At 44.5% G+C, this 15,421-nt stretch overlaps 1 protein-coding gene across 11 annotated transcripts in view; it reads left to right on the top strand.

Moving 5' to 3' along the window:
- LOC133602392 (ATP-dependent translocase ABCB1-like) overlaps positions 1 to 15,421 on the top strand; it is a 129,554-nt gene that overhangs the window by 75,512 nt on the left and 38,621 nt on the right. For all 11 annotated transcript variants that reach the window (XR_009814879.1, XM_061955581.1, XM_061955589.1 and 8 more), the window contains 4 exons: positions 180 to 351; positions 431 to 555; positions 1,826 to 1,997; positions 2,100 to 2,213. Coding sequence is in view for 10 of the 11 variants with exons in the window: in XM_061955581.1 (XP_061811565.1) it covers positions 180 to 351; positions 431 to 555; positions 1,826 to 1,997; positions 2,100 to 2,213 (583 nt within the window). In the remaining variant the exon portion in view is untranslated. The remainder of the gene's footprint in view (positions 1 to 179; positions 352 to 430; positions 556 to 1,825; positions 1,998 to 2,099; positions 2,214 to 15,421) is intronic.

The raw sequence follows: 15,421 nt of genomic DNA, 5'->3' as shown, positions 1-15,421 counted from the left end.
ATTCCAAAATCGTATTTCAATAGTATTTGTCAATCGCACTATGATTGAAACATCCACTTACTATCGCACTTAAAACATTACCAATATTACACACATTCCAAATTTAACTACGTGTGGGTTCCATTTGTATATTATGTTGAAATAATTCATTGTTTTGTTTTTTTCATTTACACGGATAGAGATGTCTACAAGATCCAAGAAGGTATTGGAGACAAAGTGGGGATGTTGCTCCAATCCATTTCCACCTTCATCCTTTCCTTTGTTGTTGGCATAAGCAAAGGATGGAAGCTCACTCTGGTCATCCTGGCTGTCTGCCCAATGATAGGTCTTGCAGCTGCACTTTTCAGTGGGGTAATTTTGGTCTTGGTGCCGCCTTCATCTACAGAGCAAGCCTCATCTCACTATGCTTATACTGTATGTCTCTCCCTAGATGCTGACATCATTCACATCTAAAGAACAGGCTGCCTATGCAAAAGCAGGGGCCGTGGCACAGGAGGTACTTTCTTCGATCAGAACTGTGTTTGCCTTCAATGGTCAACAGAAAGAGATTGACAGGTTAGTGCAGGATGTTAAAGATGTAAATGTACATCCATTTACAACCATTCTCTTGTTCACATTATATTATAAAATCAATGTGCCAGAATTGAGCATGAAATTAATACTTCTCTTGTAACCTAACATCATCTCTCGTATTGCCTCATTAGATCAGACCTGTGCAAAATATGGTTGTGGGCTGGAACGGCGCGCCCGGCGCTTCCAAATTATTTAAAAAAAACCTTTAACATTGAAACCGATAGGATGTACAGTGGCGTTTTCAGATTACCGTAAATGTTGAACTATAGAAAGTATTCCAATGGTTGGAATCTTTGCTTTTGAGTGATATTCGGGTTATTACAGTAATCTGTCACAGCAGCTCCAGGCAGATGAGGCTCGAAACGCGAGTGTCAAGTACAGATGCAGAAGCGTATTTTTACAACAAAGTTCTGAAGAAAAGTAATATAACAGATTTTATGCTTTTTACCCTTTGTGTTCCTATTTTGCTTGGTTTGTTGCATTTTTTTTTTGCGTTGCTTGATTGTAAAATATGTCAATCAAGAAGGTCTGAGAAGGAAAAGATGAGTGATGTTCATATGTTGTTAATATTCAGTGTTTTTCATTGTTCATGGTTGATATTATAAATACCACATTCTTTATTTTCATGCACATTCTGGGTGTCTCACTCGGTAAAAAAAAACGGTAAAATTCCATTTAGTTTTTGTAGGTGGTCTGACATAACGTTTTTAGCATTCAATTATACATAATTGTGTTTTTGTATTCGTGTTCCTAAAAAAAAGGACACAAGGACATATACAGCAATGTTTACAGTTATACAGACATACATATATGTATACATATACATGTACATATATATGTGTATGTATACATATATATGTGTGTATATGTATGTATATACTGTATACTGTACATATATATATATATATATATATATATATATATATATATATATATATATATATATATATGTATGTATATATATATATATATATATATGTATATATATATATATATATATATATATATATATATATATATATATATATATATATATATATATATATGTGTATATATATATATATATATATATATATATATATGCATACATGCATGCATACATGCATATATTCAATATATGCCCAGGTCTCCATTAGATTGTTCAAGAATACAAAAAGCAGTGTCACCTGAGCTAGCTATATATGAGTATTTTCAATCTGCAGCTTTGTTTTAATTTAAACAATTCTTGTTTTGACTTTCTGATGCTTCACAGGTATCAAAAGCACTTGGAGTTTGCTAAGAAAATGGGATTAAAGGCAACGTTGAGTGCTAATGTTATCATGGGGTTCACTTATTTGATGTACTTCTTGGCTTTTGCTCCAGCCTTCTGGTATGGGAGCACACTCATTCTGAGTAATGAGTACACTGTGGGAACTGTCCTCGCAGTAAGTAGAGATGCTAGTATGTTAAATGTCACAAATTACCTTTTCATTTAACAATAGTGCTCAAATAGAAGTGGAAAGCTAACAATAATGCTTGTGTGTTAGGTTTTATTCTCTTTGCTTCTTGGAGCGTTTGCATTGGGTCAGACGTCACCTAACATCCAATCTTTTGCCGGTGCTCGAGGATCTGCATACAAGGTGTACAACATCATTGACAATGTAAGCAATGGTACATTTCCTCATCAAGTTTATTGCGTCTGAGCTACGCAGAACAAAAGCACGCCTTTCTATTTATATCTGCCTTCATAATATGTATTGGATTTTTCATTTGTAAAATAGCTTTTAAGAAGCATTACTAAGATTGAAAAGCACAAACTAATTTCTACATGTTTATATTAATTTCAAAATACAATTATTGGGACCATACTAGTTACGAAGGAAGCAACACATAGCAGAACATTTAATAGACGATAAAATTTCACACCACAATAATTTCATGAAGCAATATAATAAAAGTACAACTTCGAATAATTCAACCAGACTAAAGTATGTTAATAGGATATTGATGGACAAATAAGAGATCTGCTTCCAATTAATTGGAAAAATGTCTGTTCAGTTATTATTTTGAGGTGTGTCGCATTAGAGTGTTGAAGCCTGAACATATTTTAGACTTAGACTTAGAGACTTAGACTTCCTTTTTATTGTCCTTCAAAGTTGAACTTTACAGTACAGATACGAACGAAATTTCGTTACATTAGCTCATGGCAGTGCATGATAAAAAAGCAATAAGGTGCCTATATAAATAAATAAATAGGTTACTGTACAGATAAATATATTGCACTTTTTCATATGCATCCACGTTTATGGATGTATGTTATATTGTCTTTTTTATTCCAGCGAGTTAATCCATTTTGGGGGGAGTTGAGGGGATTATTATGATGCGTTCAAGAGTGTTACGGCCTGAGGGAAGAAGCTGTTACAGAACCTGGAGGTTCTGCTTCGGAGGCTGCGGAACCTCTTTCTCAAGTCCAGCAGTGAAAACAGTCCTTGGTGGGGGTGGGAGGAGTCTTTGCAGATTTTCTGAGCCCTGGTCAGGCAGCAGCTTTTTGCGATCTCCTGGATAGGAGGAAGAGGAGTCCTAATGATCTTTTCCGCCGTCCTAACCACTCTGGAGAGACTTCCAGTCTGAGGCATTGCAAGCTCCAGTCCAGACAGAGATGCTGTTGGTCAGTAGGCTCTCTATAGTGCCTCTGTAGAATGTGGTGAGAATGGGGGGAAGGAGCTGTGCTCTTTTCATCCGACGCAAAAAGTGCATGCGCTGCTGAGCTCTTTTTACAAGAGCTCCGGTGTGTAGGGACCAGGTTATATTGTCAGTTATCTGCACCCCCAGGAACTTGGTGCTGCTTACCATCTCCACCGCTGTGCCGTTGATGAAGAGTGGAGCGTGGCTGGACTGGTGCTTCCTGAAGTCAACGATTATCTCCTTGGTCTTGTCGACATTCAGGACCAGGTTGTTGGTTCTGCACCAGTCAACCAGATGTTTCACCTCTTCCCTGTAGTCCATGTCGTTGTTGTCACGGATGAGGCCGTGACAACGTGTAGTCCGCATACTTCACAATGTGGTTAGTAGTGGACCTGGCGCAGCAGTCATGGGTCATCAACGTGAACAGCAGCGAACTCAGGACGCAGCCCTGGGGGGAGCCGGTACTCAGGAAGATGGCACTGGAGGTGTTGTTGCCCACTCTCACAGACTGGGGTCTGTCTGTGAGGAAGTCAAGCAGCCGGTTGCATAGGGGGGTACTGAATCCAAGGGGGGCCAGTTTGCTCACCAAGTGCTGCGGGATGATGGTGTTGAATGCTGAGCTGAAGTCCAGAAACAACATCCGCACGTGTGTGTCCTTTACTTCCAGATGTTCTAAGCTCAGGTGGAGTGCAGAGGAGATGGCGTCCTCTGTGGAGCGGTTAGGGCGATAAGCAAACTGGTATGGGTCGAATGTGGGGGGAAGTCTGGAGACAATATATTCCTTTACCAGCCTCTCGAAGCACTTCGTTATGATGGGGGTGAGTGCAACGGGGCGGTAATCATTGAGGGAGGAGATTGTGGGTTCAGGTTAGCTCTGGCTGTTTTTAATGCTACCATGTCGCCAGATTTAAATGCCTTGTTCCGAGCCTTCAGCATTGCACGTACCTCACTGGTCATCCAGGGTTTCTCATTGGCCCGTGTGGGGATGTTCTTGATCACACTGACATCCTCCATGCACTTCTGAATGTATGCGGACACAGACTCTGCATACTCCTCCACACATGTGATGATTTTCGGTGGCGGCTGTCTTGAACATGTCCCAGTCTGTGGTTTTGAAGCAGTCTTGTAATGCTTCCAATGATAAGCAATAAGCAGTCCTCACCTGCTTCACTGTAGCTTGCTTCCTGATCAGCAGGGGCTTGTATGCAGGCACTAGCATCACAGATAGATGGTCTGAGGAGCCGAGGTGGGCTTACTTCCACCCCTGGTTGCAAAATTCACATTTTGATGGAAATGAGGGAACACAGTTTTCATGTTAACTTGATTAAAATCCCCTGCCACGATGACAACTCCCTCTGGATGTGTAAATGGTAAATGGGTTGTACTTGTATAGCGCTTTTCTACCTTTTTAAGGAACTCAAAGCGCTTTGACACTATTTCCACATTCACCCATTCACACACACACACACACACACACACACACACACACACACATTCACACACTGATGGCGGGAGCTGCCATGTACGGCACTAACCAGGCCCATCAGGAGCAAGGGTGAAGTGTCTTGCTCAAGGACACAACGGACGTGACTAGGATGGTAGAAGGTGGGGATTGAACCAGTAACCCTCAGATTGCTGGCACGGCCACTCTCCCAACTTTGCCACGCCGTACCGTGTAGATTGCAGTTCATTGATGGAGCAGTACAAAGCATTCAAAGCTTCTTTGGTGTTAGCACTGGGAGGAATGTACACTGCTGTGAAGATCATAGCACTGAATTCCCGGGGTAAATAAAATGGCCTGCATTTTATAGTTAATATTTATACATTGGGAGAGCAGTGACATGAGACTATCTTCCCATTGTTGCACCAGTTGTTATTGATGTATATACAAACACCACCGCCTCGGGATTTACCAGTGAGAGTTCTGCTCCTGTCCGACTAAAACATAGTTAGCCCCTCGATGCTAACTGCCTCGTCCAGAACGGATGGTTTCAGCCACGTTTCTGTGAGAAATATGGCGCAGCAGTCGCTCATCTCGCGTCTTGCATATAAATCCAGCTTAAGGTAGTCGAGTTTGTTCTCCAGGGAACAGACATTTAAAAGCAGGATGGAAGGAAGGGGCGTTCTGTGAGGATTAGCCTTTAGCTTTGTTGTTAGCCCCGCTCGGCATCCCCGCTTCTGCTTCCGATCACACCGCTTACGTCTCCTCTGTCGACGATCCCCGCTGGTACTTGACTCCGCTGCTTCACAGGCCGCTGGATGTAGCCGGCGTAGAATTCCGATGCTAGCGAGGAGGTCCAACGTGTACGCATCTTTCGGTCCAAAACGGCCCGATCTCTCCACATCCAGAATTTTCTGGCGGTCGTATGTTACCACGGAGTGTCCACGCTGGAAGCCAGCTATGAAATTCACAGAATTTACCGGAATATTTGCCAAAATGTTCTATTTCTACCATGAGCCTCTGAAGCCGCAGCCATGCAGGGCGCCGCCATCTTGCAAAATTTTGGAGGACTAATAGCACTAACAGTTAATGCTGAAGGGTTTCCGATGATAAAAAAGAGCAGCTTACAAGCAGGTCAGTGTTTTGAAATCAAAACTTTAAACATTTTTGAGTTTTGGACAGAGAAAAAACATCAAGCAGGGGCAAAACCACAGCGATTGCGCCTATCGTCTAAAATCAGGGTATATATTTCTGCCAATTTGGCTTTAGAAAAGGGGGGTTCAACTGTATGAGCCCTAGGCAAGCACAAGATGATGTAGCGGTCATTCTATCGATTGCTTTAGCCCACCAGTCATCATTGAAATTCACATTTAAATATTTTTGAGTACAGGTTTGAAGGACATTATACCGCTATACCCCGGATATAGAGCTTTCTGATTGGAATTTTATTTCAATAATTTCTCCCAGGGCAAAGTGGGGGTGGTGAAGGAAAGAGAGGATAGATACTGAGTGTGAATTAAGTGTCTTACTTGTAAGTAACAAAAAAAAATTAAAGTGTGGAAGGCCAAATTTTAGTCAGGACTGTAAAACTGAAAAAAACTTTGTTTTCATATAAATCCAGGAAACAATTAATGCCTTTTCCTTTCATACGCATCTAAAGCTGTGGGAAATAGGTGGTTGCCAGAGATGAGGATAAGAATTTGAAATGGCGGCGAAGCTGATACCAAAACCATACCATCGGGTTTTCGGTGTGCTTGAACGGGGCATTTGGGAGACGAAAACACAGCAGTGCAGAGAGAGAACATTATTTTGAGTCAATGGATCCCCGGGAGGTGTTAACTGCATGGAACTGTTATTGTTAGGGTTATGGTGTCAGTTTATTTCAAACATGCATACAATAGGAGGAGGCAGAGCTTATTTAATCATACCCCTTTTCCTATCATAACAGTTATGATATTTTTTGAAGATTAGCTGATCAATAGTAGCACATAAAGTTTGGTAGGGCAATGCCCCGTCCAAATGTACTAATTTATAATATTTTCCTACTATTTCTGGGGTGATTTCCTCCCCAAATGCATGATGTAATAAGTTTATTCAATGATTGAAAAAAATACGTTTTTTTAAAGAGACTTAATGGGCAGCCCTGTTGTGTCCCACATGTTAGTGGAAAATAAGTTATATACCAAGATGTCGCTGCTCCGTTTGGCTGCCTCTCCATACTCTTGTCACAAGATTTGCGTATTTTGGTTAATTTGTGTAGTTTTTTTGTTTGTTTTACCCCGACCAACGGCACAACAATTGTTTACGACCGACAGACTCTTCTGGACATAAATTCAAAAACAACTCACCAACTTCAACGAAGCTCGGACCTCTTGTAGCAACTGCCGGCAGAATTGAGAGTCCATGGCAACGCTGGTAACAACAACAAAGGAGAATGGCGGACACACCATCGATACCGTGGCACCCGGGGGGGAATAAGGAACCGCGTCAGAAGACGTGCGAGCCGGACGCCTCTCCCTTCTATCCTGCTCTCCAACGTCCAGTCAATTGAGAACAAGCTGGACGACATCAGGGCGAGGATTAAGTTCCAGTGGGACATCAGAGACTGTAGCGTCCTGTGTTTCACTGAGACCTGGCTCACACCGGAGGTTCCAGACCACGGCATCAGCCTGGAGCCCTTCTCTGTGTACCGGAGCGACAGGAACGAGTCGTCGGGGAAATCGAGAGGCGGAGGCGTGTGTTTTATGGTGAATAAACACTGGTGTGGACCGAGCAGTGTGGAGAAGATAGGGGAACACTGCTCACCGGACCTGGAGTTTCTCATCATCAAAGGCCGCCCGTTCCCTCTACCAAGGGAGCTAACATCAGTCATACTCATCGGAGTATACATTCCACCCCAGGCCAATGTTGAGACTGCACTTTCAGAGCTCCACGATCAGGTTAATAAACTCCAGACAGCTCATGTTAATGCTGCTATTGTGGTTGCTGGGGACTTTAATAAGGCGAAACTTAAAACGGTTTTATCAACGTTTTACCAACACGTGACCTGTCCTACCCGAGGCGATAATATACTGGACCACTGCTACTCGCAGTTCAAATGCGGCTTTAAGTCACAGTCTTTATCAGCCTTCGGTAAATCAGATCACTCCGCCATCTTCCTTGTACCAGCGTATAAACAAAGTTTGAAGCGCGCCCCCGTGGTGACGCGAGAAGTCAAGCGTTGGTCTGTGAACTCAGAGAGCGCGCTCCAGGACACGCTAGATTGTACAGACTGGAGCGTGTTACCCGAGGGCACAGACAACATTGACGAATATACAGACTCCTGGTCTGTATACTCCTGGTCGAGGAAATATTCCCCACCACCACAGTACGGGTTTTTCCAAATCAGAAACCCTCGGTTGATAGATCAGTCCGAGAGGCTCTGAAAGCACGCACCTCAGCCTACAGCGGAGGGCGTGCGGCCGGCGACATGCAAGCGTACAAGGCAGCTTGCTATGACGTCAGGCGCGTAGTGAAGCAGGCAAAGGGACAATACAGGGACAAAATGGAGTTTAAATTTCAACAGGCTGACTCCAGAGCTGTATGGCAAGGACTCAGAACGATGACAGACTACAAAGGCAGCCCTCCCACGGGGAATGCTGAAGTCTCCCTGGCAAATGAGCTAAATACCTTTTATGCACGGTTTGAGGCTGCAAGTTCAAACAGCAGCCTTCATGCCGCCGCAAAAGAGGGTATGGCCACTGGCAATGGAGACTCAGCATTCAGGATAGCAGAACACGACGTGAGGAGAACCTTTAAGAGGGTGAATACCAGTAAAGTCACAGGGCCAGACAGCATCCCCAGTTGCGTTCTAAAAGTCTGTGCTGACCAACTGGCACCGGTATTCACAGACATATTTGTCTGTCATCTGTCATTGTTTGGTGGTAGCGGGGGGTGTATATTGTAGCGTCTTGGAAGATTTAGTGCTGCAAGGGGTTCTGGGTATTTGTTCTGTTGTGTTTATGTTGTGTTACGGTGCGGATGTTCTCCTGAAATGTGTTTGTCATTCTTGTTTGGTGTGGGTTCACAGTGTGGCGCATACTTATAACAGTGTTAAAGTTGTTTATACGGCTACCCTCAGTGTGACCTGTATGGCTGTTGATCAAGTATGCTTTGCATTCACTTGTGTGTGTGTAATAGCCGCATATATTATGTGACTGGGCCGGCACGCTGTTTGTATGGAGGAAAAAGAGAGAGAGTTTTAACTTGCACTTACAGATGTAGCAACCAACTGTAGTTACTGACAGTGGGTTTCTGAAGTGTTCCTGAGCCCATGTGGTGATATCCTTTACACACTGATGTCGCTTGTTGATGCAGTACAGCTTGAGGGATTGAAGGTCACGGGCTTAGCTGCTTACGTGCAGTGATTTCTCTATATTCTCTGAACCCTTTGATGATATTACGGACCGTAGATGGTGAAATCCCTAAATTCCTTACAATAGCTGGTTGAGAAAGTTTTTTCTTAAACTGTTCAACAATTTGCTCACGCATTTGTTGACAAAGTAGGTTTATATTTTAGAAAGCAAAAAAAACAAAAAAACATTTGTCTTTTGTCTCTCATAAGGGTTTTGAACGATAGGAAAAATTCCAGAAAAAATGCAGTTCCTCTTTAAGCTTATCGCGTCAACTATTTCTTGTAGCACCAATAGTGAATCTAAGTTGTGTCCAATTGCATGATTACTAGTGGATACATGAGACCATTAATAAATTGTTGTCAGTTTGGGAGTCAGACTGGTCGAATAAAATGTTTTGAATGTTGCATTAATATCAGAGGGGGCAGATAGGAGAGCGCCAAGTGGGTCTCTAATTTGAGTAATGACATGTGATGCAGCTTGACACTTTGGCTGATGGGCGAGTAAGCGACCACCTTTATTGCCATGCTCATAGTAAATACTACGAGATTGTAAAACATGCATTATGCCTGCCTAGTGGAGAGCAAATCGAACTCAGCCTGCAGACTTATGCACTTCTTCAAGGTTAATAACGCAGGTGAAATCACCACCAAAAATCAGTCGATGTGTATTTAGCGCTGGGAGGCTGCTAAATAAATTGTTTGCAAATATAGCAGTGTACACAGTAACCGGTAAGACAGGGTTCTGCTGTATGGTAACTGCTTTACCTTCCATTAAAGTCTGAGATTGTGCTCGTGGGAATTACTTGTTTTCTAATGGATCAATGTAGCCACACTCCTACCCTTTAAACTAAAGGTAGAGTGGAAAACTTGGCCTACCCAAGATTTGTGATGGTCATGGATATGCGTCTCATATAAAAAAGCGATGTCCGTTTTTAAATGTTTAAGTTGTGACAAAACTTTGGATCTCCTAATTGGATGTCCCACGCCGTTGACATTTCATGATGTAAACCTGATAGGGTTTGAGTTATTAGACATCATTAGAGTAAGTCGATAGACAATGTCCTACAAGAGAATACATTGATATGAATAGATCAAGCATAGAGATATTATGAAAACACACATGCATTGTGTATAGATGTAGACAAAATAGAATTACACCAAGGATTACCCTCCCTCCCACTTACCTAAACCCAATGTCCTCATCCCCAAATGATGAAGACGGCAGGTTCAAGCTGCTTAAAACTTCCACATCACGACAGCAAAAAGAGCAAAAAAAAAAACAAGCAGAAACGATTTCCTTTCTAAATGCAGAGAGGCCCCGAGCATTCAAACAGAGCACGAATAAAACACGAATTAACACCTCAGTTAAAAATAAATCACTTCTTTAAGCAATGATAGCCAGGTATATCTAGCCAATGAATAAGGGAGTAACCATAGTCCGCACAAAATAGCACAGCACAACAATGTCTATTTAAACGAAGAATAAAGAAAACACTCAGCTGGAAAAAAATTTAATGATCAATATTTTTTTTTAAAACACCCCACACTAGGTGTTTTGTTACCGGTACCAAATTGTATTTCGATAGTTTTCAATACTTTTCAAAATAAAGGGTACAACAAAAAAATGTTATTATTGGCTTAATTTTTACATAAAATCGTACAATACATTAAATACATACATACATAATCTAGAATTAGGTTAGAATAGAATATAAAGTTTTATTGTCATTATATTAAATGCGTCATGATTTATGGTTGACACTCTTGGTCTGTGCTTTAAAATAAATATAATCTTTAGTAAATACTAAAAGCAATACAGCTAAAACTGCAGCTAAGTCATGTAGCAGGTAAAACACACATTCCATCCATCCATCTTCAACCGCTTATCTGGAATCGGGTCGCGGGCACAACAGCTCCAGCAGAGACCCCCAGACTTCCCTCTCCAGAGCAACATTAACGACTTCCTCCTGGGGAATCCCGAAGTGTTCCCAGGCCAGAGAGAAGATGTAATCTCCCAGCTGGTCCGTGGCCTGCCGCGGGGTCTATTCCCAGTGGGACGTGCAACGAGGACCTCCCTAGGGAGACGCTCGTGAGGCATCCGCACGAGATGCCCGAACCACCTAAGCTGGCTCCTTTCCAAGCGAAGGAGCAGCGGCTCTACTCCGAGTCTCTCTTGGGTGACTGAACTTCTCACCCTATCTCTAAGGGAGATGCCAGTCACCCTTCTTAGGAAACTCATTTCGGCCGCTTGTATCCGCGATCTTATTCTTTCGGTCATGACCCACACTTCATGACCATAGGTAAGAGTAGGAATGTAGATAGCTCGGTAGACCGAGAGCTTTGCCTTCTGGCTCAGCTCTCGTTTCGTCACAACAGTGCGGCAGAGAGACTGCAATACTGCCCCAGCTGCTCCGATTCTCCGGCTGATTTCCTTCTCCATCTTTCCCTCACTCGTGAACAAGACCCCAAGATACTTAAACTCCTCCACCTGGGACAGAGTCTCGTCCTCTACCTGGACTGTACAATCCATCGTTTTCCTGCTGAGAACCATGGCCTCAGATTTGGAGATGCTGATCCTCTTTCCATCCGCTGAACACTCGGCTGCGAACCGATCCAGTGAGAGCTGAAGGTCACGAACCGAAGGTGCCATCAGGACCACATCATCTGCAAACAGCAGTGACGCAACCTTTAGCCCCCGAGACGTATACCCTCTCCGCCATGGCCACGACTCTGCCTAGAAATCCTGTCCATGAAAATCACAAACAGCATAGGTGACAGAGCACAGCCCTGGCGGAGACCAACCCCCACTGGAAACGGATCCGACTACATCCAACTCTCGCTTTGGTTGTACAGAGATTGGATGGCCCTCAGCAGGGTTACCCTCACTCCGTACTCCCTCAGCACCTCCCACAAGATCTCCCGGGGAACCCGGTCATACGCCTTCTCCAAATCCACAAAGCACATGTAGACTGGATAGGCATACTCCCAGGCCTTCTCCAGGATTCCCGCAAGAGTAAAGAGCTGGTCAGTTGTTCCACGACCAGGACGGAATCCACATTGCTCCTCTTGAAACTGAGGTTTGACTATCGGCCGGACCCTCCTTTCCTGTACCTTGGCGTAAACTTTCCCAGGGAGGCTGAGTAGTGTGATACCCCTGTAATTAGCACACACCCTCTGATCCCCCTTTTTGAAAAGGGGAACCACCACCCCAGTCTGTCACTCCCTCGGCACTGTCCCAGACTTCCACGCAATGTTGAAAAGGCGTATCAACTAAGACAGCCCATCAACACCCAGAGCCTTCAGCATTTCTGGACGGATCTCGTCAACCCCCGGAGCTTTGCCACTGTGGAGTTGTCTAACTACCTCAGTGACAACCCCCATCATCCTCAGGCTCTGCTCCTACCAGGGAGGGTGTGTCTGATGTAATTGGGTTCAGGAGTTCCTCAAAGTGCTCTTTCCAACACCCTACGACTTCCTCACTTGAAGTCAGCAAAGTCTCATCCTTGCTGTACACAGCTTGGATGATTCCCTGCTTCCCCCTCCTGACGTGCCATATGGTCTTCCAGAACAGCTTTGGTGCCGCCCGATAGTCCTTCTCCATGGATTCCCTGAATTGCTCCCACACCCTCTGCTTATCCTCGTCCACAGCCACGGCCGCTGCCCTTCGGGCCTGTCGGTACCTTGCAACTGCCTCCGCAGTCCCCTGGGATAACATACCCCGGTAGGACTCCTTCTTCAGTCAGACGGCTTCCTTGACCACCACTGTCCACCAGGGTGTTCGAGGGTTACTGCCCCTTGAGGGACCTAAGACCTTCTGGCCACAGCTCGCAGCTGCAGCTTTAGCAATAGAGGCTTTGAACATTGCCCATTCCTATTCAATGTCCCCAACCTCCACAGGGATGGCAGAGAAGTCCTGCCGGAGGTGGGAGTTGAAGTCCTTCCGGACAGAGGACTCCTCCAAACGTTCCCAGTTCACCCGCACTACACGCTTGGGTTTGCCAGGTCTGTCCAGAGGTTACCCCCGCCATCTGACCCAACTCACCACCAGATGGTGATCAGTTGACAGTTCAGCCCCTCTCTTCACCCGAGTGTCCAAAACATACGGCCTCAGATCAGCTGATACGATTACAAAATCGATCATTGATCTTTGGCTTAGGGTGCTCTGGTACCAGGTACACCTATGAGCATCCTTATGCTTGAACATGGTGTTTGTTATCGCAAGTCCGTGACTATCACAGAAGTCCAATAACAATCCACCACTCAGTTTCAGATCAGGGAGACCGTTCCTCCCAATCACGCCAGTCCAAGTATCACTGTCATTGCCCATGTGCGCGTTGAAGTCCCCCAGCAAGACTATGGACTCCCCTGCCGGTGCCCCATACAGGACCCCATGCAAGGTATCCAAGAAGGCCGAATACTCTGAATTCTTGTTTGGTGCGTACGCACAAACAACAGTCAGAGTTTTCCCCTCTCCAACCCTAAGGCGAAGGGAGCCGACCCTCTTGTCCACTGGGGTGAACTCCAACGTACAGGCACTCAGCCGGGGACTCGTGAGTATCCCCACACCCGTCTGTGCCCTCACACCCTGAGCAACTCCAGAAGTGAACAAGGTCCATCCCTTGTCCAGGAGTGTGGTTTCAGATCCCTTGCTATGCGTAGAAGTAAGCCCCACCAGATCCAACCGGTAGCGCTCCACTTCTCGCACCAGCTGAGGCTCCCTCCCCACCAGCGTAGAGACGTTCCACATCCCGAAAGTCAGCCTCTGCTGCCCCGAATTGGTCCGTCTGGAGCCTCCACTTTCACTGCCATCCACTTGGCAGCGCACCCGACCCCACTGGTTCCGATCGCGGGTGGTGGGCCCACGTGGCGATAAATTGTAGGAATTTGTAAAAAAAACATTCTGTCATTTCATGTGCATTACTTTACGCAATGTGGGCGGTTTTGATTGCGCCAATATATGGCAATAAGCCAAACAGCTGTGTGCACATATATGTATCTGTATGCGCACAGCAGGGCAGCTGGTTAACTACATTACCTTTAAAGTCCTTTTGCAGGTCTGGATGTTTGTTATTTAAATGTTTACCTAAGTAATATTGCGCTTAATGCACCCTTTTATCAACCAGTAGAAATGCAATTTTTTTGCCATTCTTCCTCTCCACACTGTTTTTGCTTGTATGCGCAGCTGTGTGTGCGGGCTGACACACATCATTGACATCACTGACATACATACATACATACATACATACACTGACATTCATCACTGACATAGATAATTAGCCTCGGCTCTATACGTTACGGCCGCACAGCAGCATGCAGAGAAAAAAAAAAGTACCTGTATTTTTCAGACCGTATAGTATCATTTTTTATTATTAGTACCGCGGTACTTTATTAGTACCAGTATACCATACAACCCTACCCCACACACAGCAGCAGGAAAACGATTATATTAACTTATAATATAGGCTAAATACTGTTTTTACCTGGCAATATGAGAGAGTTTAGTAGGGCACAATGTTTGAAAATCCAGAGAAGTGAGATTCGTAAACTTCAGGAGATCAGGAGCCGATGTTCAGCTTTCAAGTCAGGGAACGCCGGGGAGTACAAGCATGCTCGCTACAAACTACAAAAGTCCATTAGCGCTGCCAAAAGAACATACTCTCTGAAACTTGAAAACGGTTACATGGACAACAACACAAGGAGTATGTGGCAGGGAATACAGTCCATCTCCAATTACAGAAGTTGAAGTTGTTGACACACAGAACAGTTTCTATGTCAGATTTGACAGAAAGAACAGCAACACCCCCACAAAGTCCCCACATAACCCAGAGGAGACCGCACTACAAGTAACACACACAGATGTCCTTCAGGCTCTGAAAAAGGTTAACCAAGAGTCCTAAAAGCCTGTGCTTAACAACTGGCAGAGGTGTACACAGATATCTACAACATCTCTCTCATGCAGCAAACCGTCCCGCATCTTTAAATCATCTGTCATAGTTCCAGTCCCTAAAAAAATACACACAATCATGATGAATGACCTAAGGCCAGTGGTACTCACGACGGTGGCCATGAAGTGTCTGTAGAAGTTGGTCCTTCACCACCATCAACTCTGTGATTCCAGACATTATAGACCCCCTACAGTTTGCTTACTGCACCAACAGATTGGTGGACGATGCGATGGCCCTTGCACTTCACTCCACACTGGAACATGCGGACATTAACAACTTGTACGCACGCATACTCTTTTTGGATTACAGCTCCGTCTTTAACACCATTTGACCAACAAAGCTTGTTGGGAAGCTGACAAACCTTGGAGTACCTTCACCCACCTGCAATTGGGTACTGGACTTCCT

This window comes from Nerophis lumbriciformis, linkage group LG04, assembly GCF_033978685.3.
Source record: "Nerophis lumbriciformis linkage group LG04, RoL_Nlum_v2.1, whole genome shotgun sequence".
NCBI lineage: Eukaryota > Metazoa > Chordata > Actinopteri > Syngnathiformes > Syngnathidae > Nerophis > Nerophis lumbriciformis.
This window is presented reverse-complemented; position numbering and strand designations above follow the sequence as displayed.